General features: G+C 35.8%; 2 protein-coding genes across 2 annotated transcripts; both read right to left on the reverse strand.

The window, feature by feature from the left end:
* Nucleotides 1-351: 351 nt before the first annotated feature.
* LOC138891582 (uncharacterized mitochondrial protein AtMg00710-like) lies at nt 352-933 on the reverse strand. The gene has a single exon (XM_070175139.1). It carries the CDS (start codon nt 931-933, stop codon nt 352-354), a length of 582 nt encoding a protein of 193 aa, XP_070031240.1.
* Nucleotides 934-6772: 5839 nt separating this feature from the next.
* On the reverse strand, nt 6773-14755 carry LOC104089068 (phenylacetaldehyde reductase-like). The gene is made up of 6 exons (XM_009593887.4): nt 14501-14755; nt 12197-12366; nt 9679-9870; nt 8470-8632; nt 7418-7604; nt 6773-7189 (listed from the first exon to the last, which is right to left on the reverse strand). The coding sequence occupies exons 1-6, from the start codon at nt 14616-14618 to the stop codon at nt 7051-7053; spliced, it is 969 nt and encodes a 322-aa protein (XP_009592182.1). The 5' UTR covers nt 14619-14755; the 3' UTR covers nt 6773-7050.
* Between the last annotated feature and the right edge of the window lie 534 nt (nt 14756-15289).

The following is a 15289-nucleotide window of genomic DNA, read 5'->3' on the forward strand; positions in this document are numbered from 1 at the left end:
GGGGAAAACATGTTTCTTTCCTTGGATCTAGTCTGAATACCAGAGTCCAAATGAGTGATTCATTTTGAAGAGAATATGAGCTCTTGTGCTTCCAGTTAGACACTTGGGTTTCAGGACCTGAGGGACCGAGTTCCTCCATGTGTGACCCATCATTGGCATCAATGGAAATATGAGTACCATATCTTTTCTCTGCATCGAGAGTGCCTAATACATCATCAACAACTCTATTGTTAACTTCAGTTGTTGTTATGGAAGGACCAGGTTCCTCCAAATCAGTTGGAAGTTCTGTTGCATCTTCTTCACTAGTCTCCTTGACTTGACTCATTAGATCTACCTTCCCGTTTGACATATCTATAACCTCACCATGGACCTTTGAGACGTCACCATCTTGATCATCCTATCATGTGAATCTTTCCCACTTGAGTGGTGAGATTTATCAAAGATCACATGTATACTTTCCTCTACATATCGAGTCTTTTTGTTGTAGACTTTGTATGCTTTGCTTTGAGAAGAGTAACAAAGAAAGATTCCTTTGTCACTCTTTGCATCGAATTCCAATGCCTCCTTACCATTATTGAGAGCGAAACATTTGCATCCAAATGCTCTTAGGTAATTTAACTTTGGTTTTCTCCCATTAAGAAATTCATAAGGGGTCTTGTCAAGCAAGGACCTGATCATGTACTTATTAATCAAATAAAAAGCAGTGTTCACTGCTTTAGCCAAGAAGCTCTTTGGCACACCACTGTCAATCAACATTGTCCTAACCATATCTTCAAGAGTCCTATTTTTTCTCTCCGTAATACCATTTTGTTGAGGTGTTCTGGAAACAGAAAAATTGTGACATATACCATTTTCAACACAAAATTCATCAAACTTGACATTGACAAACTCGGTGTCGTGATCAGATCTGATGCTCACAATATTGTAGCCCATCTTCACTTGAATCTGCTTGATAAATGCAACAAAAATTGGAAAGGTTTGATCCTTGGTCCTGAGAAATAAGGGCTATGTGAATATGGAGTAGTCATCAACAATAATGAAGATATACTTCTTTTTTCCTCTGCTAGGCATCCTCATAGGTCAACACAGATTCATATGAAGAAGATCCAGTAGCCTTGAGGTGCTCACTTCCTTCTTTGGTTTGAATGAGGACATGACTTGCTTCCCTTTCAAATATGCATCACACACTTTGTGATCTTTAAACTTTGACTTTGGTAGTCCACGAATCAGGTCCTTCTTGATCAGCTTATTCAAAAGAGAAAAACTTGCATGCTCTAATATTCAGTTCCATAGCTCAGCATCATCAATGGCACTCAAGAATGTAATATCAATACCATTCAGAGAATCAAAGTCTGCAACATAAATATTTTGAACCTTTTTGCAATCAGAACCACTTCACCAGTTATGAGGTTGGTGACAGTACATGACTTTGACAAGAACTCCACTTTGTTTTCTTTGTTGCAGATTTGAGAGACACTCAACAAGCTATATTTCAATCCATTCACATAATACACATTTTCAATTGAGTGAGAGAGTGTTTTTCCAATCTTTCCAACTCCCAAAATATATACCTTTTTTGCCATTTTCGAAGGACACACTCCCACCTTGCAGGACCTTAAGTGGGAGAAAACCATCCATTCTTTCAGTCATGTATTTAGAGTAGTCACTATCCATGTACTATCTTTGACTGATTCCCCTCACTACTGCCTGCACAAAAAAATTAGAGATTAGACTTTGGAACCCAAACAAGTTTGGGTCCCATGTAATGATGGAATGGGTGAATCAGACTTCTTCTTTTTTTCTATACAAGTATCAAATAATTTTTTTTTCAGGGAACTGGGTTCCTTAGCAGTAGGTACCTTTTCAGAAAAAACTTTGTTTTTCTGCTGAGACTGAAGTTTGGCTTTACAAGAGGCCTTGTAATGGACAATTTGACCACAATGAGTACAAATCCATTTATTAGTCGCAATAACATATTTGCTTTGTGGATTATAGGGAGCTTTAGCCTTATGGAACCCGAGGCCTTGCATGTTCCCCCATTACTTTTATATATATAAGTGATTGTATCAGAGGGTCAGGTCCACTAAAGTGACTTATCTAGATCATTTTTAACCCTCCTGAAGTTGTCTATTCTTTTCAAGTTCAGCTACAAGACTTAATTTGACATTTTTGAGTTCATTTTCAAGCTTAGGTTTTGCCGCACTCGCCACTTCCTTTCCCTTAGGATTGTTAATGCAATTTTCAATTTGATTCTTTAATATGGTATTTTCCCTTGTTATTTCTTGCATTGTTTCCTTTAGATCTACAACTATAACCACCAAATCATCTCTCTTTTTCTACCTCACAAATTTCCTCAATTAACGTATTTTTATCATTAATGAGGTTATGGTAAGCATCAATCAAAATATTAGCTAAAGATACCAGCTTCTTTTGAGATTAAGATTTCAAATTTCTTTGAACATCAAGAAAGTTTACCTCATCGTCATCATTATCTTCATCCTCATCAGATTTTGCCATCAGTGCAAATATGGAGTCATACTATGTAGATTTACTTTCAACAGCCATCATGGAGGTGTCTCATTGGTCATCATCACCCTCAGATTCGCACGAGGAATCTCCTCATGCAGCCAGAGCTTGCTTCACAACATTATCAGCAACATCTCTTCTCTTGAGCTTCCTGTCGGGGACTGGGTTCCTCTTAACCCCCTTGTCCGCATTTTGTTTGTAGTGGTTATGCTTGTGGAGAGGACAGTTTTTGATGAAATATCATGGATTTTCGCACTTGTGATAACAGTCATATACTTTGGTGTTTCTGCTGGAGCTGCCTTTATTGGGAATTCCTCCATTTCTACAAACCATTTTATGGAATCTCCAAGTAAGATAGGTCATGTTTGTGTTATCACCACTTGAGTCACTGTTGTCCGCCTTGAGAAATATGTTCTTCTCCTTTTTGGGTTCTCTTCTTTCAAGATCCTTCTTTTTTTTCATCTCATAGGGTTTCAGATTTTCAATAAGTTCATCAATAGTCAACTTCTGCAAATTCTTGGATTCCATGATAACATTAAATTTTCTCTCCTTAGAACCTGGTAATACACTGAGTATTTTTCTGACCAATTTGTTTCTCGGAATAACTTCTCCAAGGGAGTGAAGTTCATTGAGGTACAACGAGTATGCATATCCTGAATAGACTTATCCTCCTTCATCTTAAAGAATTCATACTCAGTAGTAAGCATGTCAATTTTGGACTGCTTGACTTGAGCTGTTCCTTCATATGCAGTTTGGAGAGCTTCCCAAATCTCCTTGGCAGACTGATAGGCTGAGATGCGGTTGTACTCATCTAGTCCGATCCCACAAATGAGAATCTTCTTTGCCCTAAAGTTTTTCTCGACGGCCTTCCGATCAACATCATTGTACTCCTTTCTTGTCTTTGGAACTGTAACTGTTCCATCGCCAATGGTCTTCATGGGGACAAAAGGTCCATCACAGATAACATCCCAGAGCTCTGAATCCTCAGCCATGATTAAATCATGCATTCTTGTTTTCTACCAGCCATAGTATTGTTCATTGAATCTTGATGGTGTGTAGGTTGATTGTCCTTCTTCAAAGTTTGGTGGAGCAGCCATATAGATCCTTTCTAAGTGTTAACCTTTTAGAAAGAACCTGCTCTGATACCAATTGATGTAAATTAAGAGTCCACCAAACTGTATAGAGAGTCTGGTTCTCTATTAGCTCCCATAGTGCACAACGATAAGTAAAGAATACAACGATATTTACGTAAAAAACTCTCAGCTCACGGGATTTAAAACCAAGACCTACACTGGTAGGATTTTAACTTCATTAACTGAGAAAACTTTAGATTACAACCTATTGCAATCTAGAAATTAAACTCTTAATCTATAACCTTCTTATAGTAACTATATTGTAAGCCTATTTGTAATAACTCTATTACAAAGCTACACACTTAACTAACTCTAGTCAAAACAACCACAATGATAATGGTTTAAACGATGTCTTATGAACGCTTCTGAAAAGCTGTATAGAAATTACAATGTAATAGCATAAGATAAAGACACAACAATACTAAAGGACACACGACATAATCAATGATGGGATCTGGTCCTTTGTTCTGTTGCTACTTTGTTCTTCAATGCCTCAGAGAAATTAAGGGCGGATGTACACTTGAGAGAGATATTTGTTTAGGTTTTGCAAGTGTTTAGTGAAATCCCCTGCCTCATGTTGATAATATATGTATGCAGTCGTTAAGGATGATGCAAGGAAGTGTGTACACTGCACGCTTCAACAGTGCTATTGTACTGTTGCGTGTACAGTGCAACATCTTTAACAACTGTTAGAGTTGACTTGTACTGTGACTGGAGGAATTGCTCTTTATCTATTCCCTGTGTTGTTCCCTTAACTAATTTTATTGAGAGTTGCACCAGACATCTGATTAGTACCTCTGCACACTAAGGAACCAATTGTATTAGGTTCCCTATCTGGTTCTCTCATGAAGTTTGTCAAACCATCAAAACGAAGGCACATAACTTATCATTACATCTTTCTTCTTCCTAATATTTTCAAGACATAACCTCTTATATTTTTAAAGTTATGGGTTCATATTTACTATTTATTGCAATTTATATATATAAATTTGTGTTCCACATTAAAAGTTATGGATTGTTAGGACCGAAATAATCATGTGCCATGTGGAAGCCAGTAAAGCAAACCTTGAACGACGATTAATCAAATAACAAATCAGAAATACACCAAAAGAGACACAAACATTTAACGCGGTTCGGTCAATTGACCTACGTTCACGTCGGATATGAGCAATCCACTACATAAAAGAGAGTACAAAATATCGAGAGAACAACCTCACGAAGCGGCAAACACAAGTGACACACTAACACTTGTCCCATAAAGTTCCCCCCTAAACAAGACTCTCATTAATCCCCTTATGGCTACATTGTGGATGCTACTGAATGAGAAGAAATGATCCTCAATTTATAGAAGTCCAAACCTTTTCTTACAAAAAAAGGGACTAGCCAAAGAATAAACATGATGCTCTTTCCTTCAAGAGATAGGAAAACTAAATATGATAAGAAAATTAGGACAACACATAACATGGATTCAATTGAACATGTTCATATAATGCTACATCCTAGGGACGTATCTATATGTTAAAGCATGGGGCACGTGAACATATGCTCATCTCTTTATACCAATGTATAATAATGTTATATTTCTTAAAAAGTTATTTAAATACATATGCGTGCACCCAAGCTAAAAGAACCCTATAATTCAATGATTATATTATGTGCACTTTTACAAGTGAAGTTAGAGGTTCAATTCTCAGTTTATAGGCATATCTAATGTTCCTTCTTGTATTTTAATTAAGTATTCTTTTTTTTTTTAATATTTGGTTTATTCATTCAAGTTCCCAAAATCTAATACACTGAAATCCTTGATCTTCCTTTGTCATCGCAAAATCTTATAGAATTAAAACTAATAGCAGTGGATGATGTAGCATGGTTTAATGATCTCAGCATTTTTGATATGAAGTATAAATATATATGTTAAAATTACTAAAATTATAGTAATTTTTTTTTAATCTTAATCTATAATTTCTAAATGGTAATAGATTTATGGTAAGAACTTAAAGGCTAAAGCCGTTAAATATATATTCTAGATTGACCTCTTTGTAACAGTGCACCCACCTTCTTGGAATTCTGAATCCGCCGATGTTACATCCGCCCCATGCTTCCACGATGCTGGTTTCTCGTAACGGCATCCAAGGTGAATGGCTGCTTGAAAGTATTGTCATATCTGCCATGCACAAGCAACTCCGTACTTGAGAGTATAATAGCAAGGTGTTATCTTTTATAGGTCAGATTTTGGCCGTTCTAATCTCTCACTTCCAGAGCGTCGTTGTTGCTATGATCAGTGGCCGAAGCCACCTTTGTCCAAGGATATTTAACTAAGCACCCTTTCGCCGAAAAATTAGCTGCAATTAGGTTAAAGTATTATTTCTTTCATATATATAATGTGTTGAATCCTCGTGACTTCTTTATGTGTTAGCTTTATATATATATAGTATAAATATATATACTATAATATTTCTTTCATAAATTTTGTTTTATACGACATAGGCAACATCACTTTCCGGCCATTAGTCCGATGCATGGTGTCCTCTTTTGGTGCAGTCCTCCCAGATGGAACCTTAGACCAAACTGGGGATACAACTCTAATACCTATTAATTAATAATATTTTGAAATTAGGACTATTCAGTACTTCGCAAAATTCTTATGTAACTGCCATATCCACATTAAAAAATCTATCAAATCCGGAATGCCAAGATTCATGTTTTTTCCAAAACTACCCCTTCTCGCATTTGGACATAGATTTTTGAGATTGTGTTGAAAAATAATTTTTGAAAGTTAAAGTTGTGTTTGAATATGCATTTTATTTGAAAATAAATTGAAATTTTATGAGTGAAAGAAAAATTTCAACCAAAAACTAATTTTGAAAAAAAAAATTCAATTTTGTTCAAAAATCATATTCCATGAAAAAAGATGTTTTTAATCTTTTTTTAAAAAAACAACCAAAATCTATGGCCAAACAGGAGAATGTCCCTTTTCATACTTCGCCAAATAAAACTCTTTTTTATACCATCCACTACGCATTACAATCTCCGTATGTTCTGACAACACCAATTACACCTCAGTCTCAAACATATTGTGGAATAGAAAGAGTTTGTTGCATCAAGACAGTGACTTTTAAGTCTTAAAACATATTTTGATGCTTGTATTAATAGCTTTGCTAAGCAATCTCTGCAGCTATAGAAATTCACAAAACAATTCAACCAAGTTTGATAAAAAAATTATTAGGGGGTATAGACTCTGAAACCTCAATTCTAAATTAGCCCAAAATAAAAAGAAGGGAAATTGTTCAGGCTATGGTTGTACTAGCTTTTGTAAAGAATATAAGTTTTTCAAGATTTGCTGACATTCCAGAAAAGCTTTGAGAAGCCCTCACATAGCCGCCGATGAGCCTCAAAAAAACCTTTTTTCCTTCAAACTTTCAACAGTCTCTTTGATGCTTTCTTCAAGAGGAGTGAATTTGACACCCAAATTTTTTGCCCTTTCCTTTGATACTTGATAGTTTTGCATCAACGGATTGTCATCAGCACACCTACAGAGGTTATTTGAAGAAATGCCGTTAAAAGCAATTTCAATGCAAAGCTTGATCGATTCATGCTATTTCAAAAGCTTCCCCCCCCCCCCCCCCGCTCGTAAAGTGAGCAAGAATCAATCTGCATGTCCAAAATAACGCACTACCAACATATTAATCTAACGACATAGCAAATTTGTGTGATCAAAGCTCAAGCAAAAACGAACTCATTTTTTGACGAGTACTTACTTTTCCGGGAGTCGCATAGTAGGGTAAAGATCACGTAATATCTTCAGTATATCAGAGTAGTGGGCAACTCTCTCAACCATTAAATATCTTCCATTAGCTGAAGGATTCTCAAATGCGAGAATATGTGCATTTGCAACATCTTTGACGTTAACCCACCCAAAGGTAGAATTTGGGTAGGTCTCGGCACCTATATAACATGGAAAAATAAGCATTCAAAATGACGAAAGGGATGGTAAAACATATTTAATGAATAAACAGATTGCAATATCATAAGAGGAAAAAAATAAGAAAAAGTAATTTTTACCAACAAAATAATTACATTTCCATGACTAATATTGTCTGCCTCAATTGTTCTGTTTAGCCTTTGATTGATATTTAAACTTAAAAGGGTATATTACTACAAAGTCCTCTCTAGCTTACAAAAACTAAGCTGATCTCCCATTTTGTTTGAAATATACAAGAGAATTCACCTCTAGTTTAATAAGCACATCACCCCAGCATTGTCTTTTGCAATAATTGTACTTACCATAGCCACCCCACCTAGCCCCTCAGCCTCGAGTCCTTCAAATTCCAGCCAAAGCAACAGGACAACACCCAACAAGAGCAAAATGATAAAAAGCCGAACCGGTATTTTGGACGAATTGCTCTCAATTTAACCCCATTATTTTAAGCCATAAGATAGAGGTGAGATTCTTGTCATATTCATTTTTTTTTAAGGTAAGTAATTTTATTAATAATGGGAAAAAGAACTCCCGTATACAATCTAGTCATATTCATACTAGGAGGAAGATCAATCTAGTTTTGTTAAAGTAGTCGAATAGGTCTAATTAGGTTGACCGTAAAGAAAAAGATGACAGAATTTTGTGTTTTGCCTTGGCATTAGAGACGGCCTTGGCATTGCACACAGCCTTGGTCTTGGCCTGCCGCGCGGCCTTTGATATTTCTATTTGTTAGATTTAACAGTCCTGTCCATGTTACTTCACTAGATTGATAAAGGTACTTAGCATAAGCTATAAGGTAAAGATTTAACGAACTTAAGTTTAGAAACATACCATTTACCAAGTTCAAGACTGCACCAGAACTGGTATTAAGTGTAGGCTGTAACAAAGGACCAATAACCATAGCAGGGTTTATTGCAACCATATCAATGCCTTTCTCTTTCACAAACTTCCATGCAGCATCCTCGGCCAATGTCTTTGAGAGAACATACCAGAGCTAAAAAAAAAAAACAGGAGAAAAGAAAAATGTCATAGACTGAAATCCAGATCGCGTGGGGTGGGGTGGGGGGGTGGGGGGGGGGAATGGTTGAGGGGGAATCAAAATAGTGGAGAGTCTACAATTCACACAAGAGAGAGAGAAAGAGAGATTCAAAATGGTGGAAAGTCTGCAGTTGCCAAGAGTAATAACATTATTCATATATTGTGTAGTTTTCCTTTCTAAGGAAGCCTGGAGACTGAAAACCGGAGATCTTCAGAAAATGTGACTGCTTTTTTTAAACATGCAAAGAACAAGGAGGTCACTTACAAGACTCATTGCAACTAATATCAAATATTTCAATCAAAACAAACCAACCAAAAGTATGTACTCACCAGACTTGATACGTCACAAATAAAACAGATAATATAACATGAGATGATTCTTTATAATTAAAAAGTCACTAAAACAGCATAGTTTTAAGCACATATGTCCAAAACACACGCTGTTCTAATTATATATCAACCAGAGAAGTGCTTGGATGAACACCTAAAAGTAAGAAATTGTCAAAACCTTCAATTAGCACAAATAACTTCAAAAATAGCAACTTGCGACATTAATCAGAATTAGTGCTGCGCATAACAGCACCTAAGAAATTCTTTAATCTGGATTCTTGTCATGGTTAATGAGTTCTTGTTGAGATCAAAATGAGAGAGATGCACACTGTTATGATGCTGCCTTGTCAATATTAGTGCCAACCTATCGTAAAAGTAACTTTAGGCAAAGTGCATTTAGTTCATCACATATCTAGGTAGCCCTTATACTCTTATAGAGTGTATATTGTGTTTACAAACTTTTAGGAAATGCGTCAGCTGCAATTTTAAACATTTATAAGTCCCTAACCTTCCAAATACACAACAACAACAACAACCACCCAGTGTAATCCCACAAGTGGAGTCTGGAACCTTCCCAATACACATACAAAAATAAATAGTTACACAACATTAGCACACTTTAATTTGTCCGTGAATGTGCTCAAAAAGAAGAAGAAAGAACTATAGGCGCACCTGCTTTTCTCTGCAATAGTCTGGACTGGTCCACCAGCTTTCATCAACCACAACCTCAGGTGTCCGAGGCTGACCACTATAAGCAACTGCAGCTATGGAAGATGTTAAAACCACTCGTTTTACTGATGGTGCTTTGGCACATGAACCAAGAAGATTGAGTGTCCCCTTGACAGCAGGATCAAGTAACTCAGCCTGAAATACGGGCAAATCTAGGGTTGAATGAAACCATCACTAGAAGTCCATAAAGCTAATTTACTTTGAGGGGTCGTTTGGTAAATGGTTACCAGGATAAGGATACTAATCCCGGAATAGAATTTGGGATTGTATTTATCCCATGTTTGGTTATGAGTATTAGCTAACACCGGTATAAATTTTACACCAAAATGATGGTATTAGCTATCCCATATATAGCTAATCTATGGGATATCCTTGTCTATCCCACAATTGAACCAAACGACCTCAAAGTGCCATAGTAAGCAAGTTGGCTATGTCAGTTTCATAAAATAATATTAACATCATACACATTTCAGTTTCTAGAAAACATGACTAATCTTATGTGCAACTACCAAATGTGAACAGTTCCACCATCAACTAGTAGAGGTCTATTACAAAAGCTCCATAATAACATTACAAAATTCTTAAGCTTCATACTTACACAACAATTACATTGAAAGGAGAAATATGTATTTCAAGAGTAGTATACTTTAATTTGATTTTCCCTCAGAGAGTTTTGGTGCCCACTCTGGCTAAGTTTGGTGACCTAGCGTAAGTCTCTTTCTTCATCCATTTGAACCTAATTGAAGAGATATTGGAACAGTTGAGGTTCATTATTGACTTTTTAAACATTAGATTTGTGTAATATCTATAAGTTGGCCAGTAGTCTACAAATAATCTTTTTCCGGATCACTGAAAAATTTTCATTTTTCACTTTTGTATGAACAATCTCAAAGACAAAACTTGGATCCAAATTCCAAAAAAAAAAAATGTATTGGCTTCGCCTCTTTTTAATGAAGTAATTATCTTTCTATTATACCGTTTATAATTTCTAAATTATTCACGAGTCCGAATTAGATATTACAAGTTTCTGTCATGTCATTCCATGCATGCAAAGCGAGTTAAGAAATTATGATAACACACGCTTCATATATAACTTTTATATTAGATGGAAAATAAGTTTCAAAATGTACAAAAGATGGGTTAAGTTTGGCACGTCGGATTATGACTCACTGTTTAGCCCACCTTGATTCAACACATCTCAGGCCAGAATATACTTTGGGAGGGTCATCTATTGATTTGGCCAATTTTAACCAGCCAAATTCCGCCTAACCCACCTATTTTCCACCCCACCACTTACTATAGTTAACTTTCCTCGGCCAACCATAAGTGTCTAGTTTTATAGCCATTAGACATGATCCAAAGCAGAGAAAGTTCTAGAGATAGATCAAGGAAAGATTGTTATCTTACGAACATGATTCAAACCATTCAATCACCATTTTTATAAGGTTTCATATTTATGTGAGAGTTTCAGTCTAGTAGGTGGTTAAAAGTAACTTAACTAACATGTGGGGACAAGTAATAATGGTGAATGAATATTTTCTTGCTCTTTTTTTTAACAATGGTGGTGTTCGAGCCCAACTTGCGCACACCTCGACAATTCCACCGGGTACCGAGTAACTCTGCCCACAAGTGCTTAACGCTTAGGCAGATGGGAAAAAATCACCTAGCTAAGCTTACCGTTTTTCCAATGGTGAGCAGATTTCTTGAAACTAAACTGTTAGAGTTTTCTATGGCAGTCTACTTTTGATACGAATCGTCAAGTTAAATTTATTTACAGCCAAGCTACAAAGGAGCTTGAAATAAGAGAAGAAAAGAGAGTGAAACTTCAATGTGAAAAAGAGAAAGATAGAAATATGAGTAGGGCCGAACAAATAGAAAAGGAACGAGGAGCAGAGAAAATGGGAATGCAAATTATATAGTATCTCATCCAATGAAACAGGATGTTTTCCAATGGTGAGCAGATTTCTTGAAACTAAACTGTCAGAGTTTTCTATGGTAGTCTACTTTTGACACGAATCGTCAAGTTAAATTTATTTACTAAACAGCCAAGCAACAAAGGAGCTGGAAAGAAGAGAAGAAAAGAGAGTGAAACTTCAATGTGAAAAAGAGAAATTTAGAAATATGAGTAGGACCGATCAAATAGAAAAGGAACGAGGAGCAGAGAAAATGGGAATGCAAATTATATAGTATCTCATCCAATGAAACAGGATGGTTCATCAGCATAGCATCTCTCTCCTTTCAAAGGCATCTGAATTTCTCCTTGTGAGATTAGAAGCGGTGATATTGATTCTGTAATGACTAAAGCTAACTTGATATTAACATAATAAAGATGCTGATTTCCATACTTCTATTGATTTCTGGATAACAGTCGAACACCATTATACTATGGGCTTTTCTCAGCACTACCTAGAATGAAGGATAAGCATTTCCACTATCAAATTTACGAGAATTAGGAAAGGACCTGTGGGTCTGTAACAGAGTAGTAAAATGGAGATGCTGTATGGAATACACCTTCACATCCATCAACCACAGCATCAAATGAACCTTCTTCTAACAGGTTTGCTTTGAACAAGTGAAGCCTCTCCTTGGCCCCACCGAGGGAAAGCAAATGCTGTGTTTTCTTGGGATCATCTGCAAGAAGAAATCACAATGGATTCAACACATATAAGCAGTAAATCCGACCTAATAACACAGGCAAAGAATGAAATATCTAATTTTTTCATAGTTCGATCTTAAATTAAGAGAGCTGAAATTTTTAGTCCCTGTGATAAGCGAAACAAGATCAACCTTAGTAATCTTTTCTTTAATAAACAAGATCAACCTTAGTTGTACATTTGAAGAAAAGGATCTGCAAAGGCACCATACCGACTAGATCGAGAGTGGGCTCTGGCTAATTGATTGGCAGACATTACTCTCTAACTGCTTGCAAGTTGGTTTTGTATAGAGATGTACCATATTTATCAATCAAGTAATCAAGTCCCAAAGCTTGAATTCTCTAAACAAAGGAAGGGGAGGGGGGGGGGGGGGGGTGGGAGAAAAAGCAAAAAAAAAAAAGACACGGGGAGGGTGAAGGTGGGAGAAAAAGCAAAAGGATAAGTGGAAAAAATTTTAAATCTCAGAATGCACTTTTAAAGGAGAATGCTAAATAACACATTTTCCCCTACATTGGTCGAGTAAGGACTTGGCCAAGTGTTCATAAAATATGTTCTCCAGGTTCATCAGACACTAACCAAAAATAAAGAGAAATTCTCATAACAAAAGAAAGTGGCCGAAAGGTCATGGATGAGATAAGATTTGGTGTACAGTGCGTTGAATCAAAAAACATATGTACCAGTGCCTAAAGGTATAATGTGTCAGTGGCTCATAATAGTGGTGGTGGAGTAATATTAGACGGCTTAACATGGAGAAGAGGCGGAAAGGTGCAGAGAGCAATCAAATAATCTAGACATATTAATCAGCCACTTCTTACTCAAACTTTATGTCTTTCGTACACCAACTTCTTTACTAATTTAAAGAGAATTTCAGCAGAAGATTTTGTGTTTTCTGCCCAACCAGGTAGATTTTCCCTTTTCCCTCATCTCCCATGAAAATGAATACATGACTGGCTTTATAAGGCAAACTGAGGCTACCATAATCGAAACATCAGTTTTATGTCAAATTAAAAAACTATCTTACTATAATCACATTATCATTCTTTTTTCCTTTTTGTATTTTGTGCGTGATAACAGAGAAATCCCCAAGGGCAAGTGGTGCACGGTTGCCAGCCCCTCTACCCATCTTCACTTAATTACCATGCTTTTGTCTTGGAAAGATGCGAACCTTGTGAGTATGCCTAACGCACACGTCACATGTCGCGCTCTTACCACTAGACCAAAGCCTGGGGGCACCATAACCAAAAGGTCATTTATATGTCAAATTGAAAAAACTAACTCATTAGCATCCATACCCAAAGCCTTCTATCAATGTATTTGACTACATAAGAAGCTTAATGAAATCAACTCAAAACATCCAATAAGATACTGCAGACCTTAGACAAATAAATATAGCTTAAATTTTTAAATCAAGTTGGCCATACAATTCAATATTGTATCTAAGCAGGTAAAGGTCCCAAATTCAAGTCTAACTGCCACCCATCAGTAATAAAAATAAAAGAAAGAAAAACTTCTCATTACAAAAATAAATTCACATGTTTGGTCCAAGAAAAAAATCAGGCCCCACGTGAATTAGGATAAATAAATAAAAGTGTATTCCTCCCTACTAGTTTAAACTTTTTGGATTAGGCAGTTTATACAATTCAATGTGATATCTACACATGTAGAGATCCTAAGTTCGAGTCTAATTGACACCCATCATTAATTAAAAAAACAAAAAAGGAAAAATTTCTCATTTCACTACTGTGGCCCAAGACAAAAATTGGGGCCCGGCACGTGAATTAAAATAGATAAATAAACAAAAGTGTATCCCTCTTTCTAATAATTTTTAAAACTTTTAGATAAATGTTCACACAATTCAACAAACAATCCTATGTCAAATAATAATGATATTTTAAAACCTGAAATTCCATACCGCAACAGCCCAGACGATCATAACAACAAACAAATCAATTGCATGGCAAAAAAACCCACATTTTTTCTCCCAATTTTGTCATTAATCAAATCAAAAAATCACAAATCCATGTTCCACATTTCTACATCAAATGAACAAATAAAAAAAGTGAATCGTTTGATTATAGAGAGAGAAAAAAAGAAGAGAAAAGGGGACAAACTGGGGTCACGAACGGAAGCCTTAACAGTGTAACCACGCTGGAGCAAGAATTTGACGAGCCATGACGCTATGTAACCTGAAGCTCCTGTTACGCATACTGTTTTCGCTGCTAAACTCATTCTTCCAAACAAGACACAGACACAGACACAGAAACAGAGGAATGGTGTTGAGAGAAAACAGAGGAATGAAAATGTGCGTATTTGGATTTTGGGAATAAAGAATTGAGAGATTGATGGAAAAGGAAATTGAGAGATTATGCTTAAAACCAGCCACGTGTGTTGTTTCCTTTCTTGGTAGTTTTTAGGTAATATGGCTTTTTCTAATCCCGACCTCTTTTAGAAACACTATCTAGTTCACAATGATCGTTTAATACATACTTTCATATTTTACTCTTAATAATTTTTATAATCACACCTTGTTTACTGTAACCGTACAAATAAAATAATCACATATTTAATACCGAAAATTTCAAAATCTTTATGTTTTTCTTAAATTTCATATCTAAGTCCAACTATACTATATAAATTAAAATGGAGGGAGCATATTTTCTTTTCTTTTTAAAGTTCTTTTTGAAAATAAAAAATCAGGAATAGTCTTCTTTTCTTTCTTATGCATTGTTTGATCAAATAACGGTAGTGTTTGTTTATTCTTAAAAAGGATAACAATTAAATTTGTACGCGGTTTTAAAGATATGTGGATTGATTCAACACAAATAATCAAAGATATTACATAAACGAATGAAAGACAAAATGAATAATCAAACCAGTTGTTATGTTAAGGCCCAACTCGA

The sequence above is a fragment of the Nicotiana tomentosiformis genome, chromosome 1, assembly GCF_000390325.3.
Source record: "Nicotiana tomentosiformis chromosome 1, ASM39032v3, whole genome shotgun sequence".
In the NCBI taxonomy this organism is placed as follows: domain Eukaryota; kingdom Viridiplantae; phylum Streptophyta; class Magnoliopsida; order Solanales; family Solanaceae; genus Nicotiana; species Nicotiana tomentosiformis.

Coding starts and splice junctions, on each gene's coding strand:
- LOC138891582 (XM_070175139.1), bottom strand. CDS start 933: ATGGGCTACAATATTGTGAGCATCAGATCTGATCACGACACCGAGTTT.
- LOC104089068 (XM_009593887.4), bottom strand. CDS start 14,618: ATGAGTTTAGCAGCGAAAACAGTATGCGTAACAGGAGCTTCAGGTTAC. Junction 9,871..12,196: donor ACTCTGTTACAGACCCACAG/GTCCTTTCCTAA, acceptor CCCGTATTTCAG/GCTGAGTTACTTGATCCTGC. Junction 7,605..8,469: donor AGTCTTGAACTTGGTAAATG/GTATGTTTCTAA, acceptor CATGTTATATAG/GTGCCGAGACCTACCCAAAT.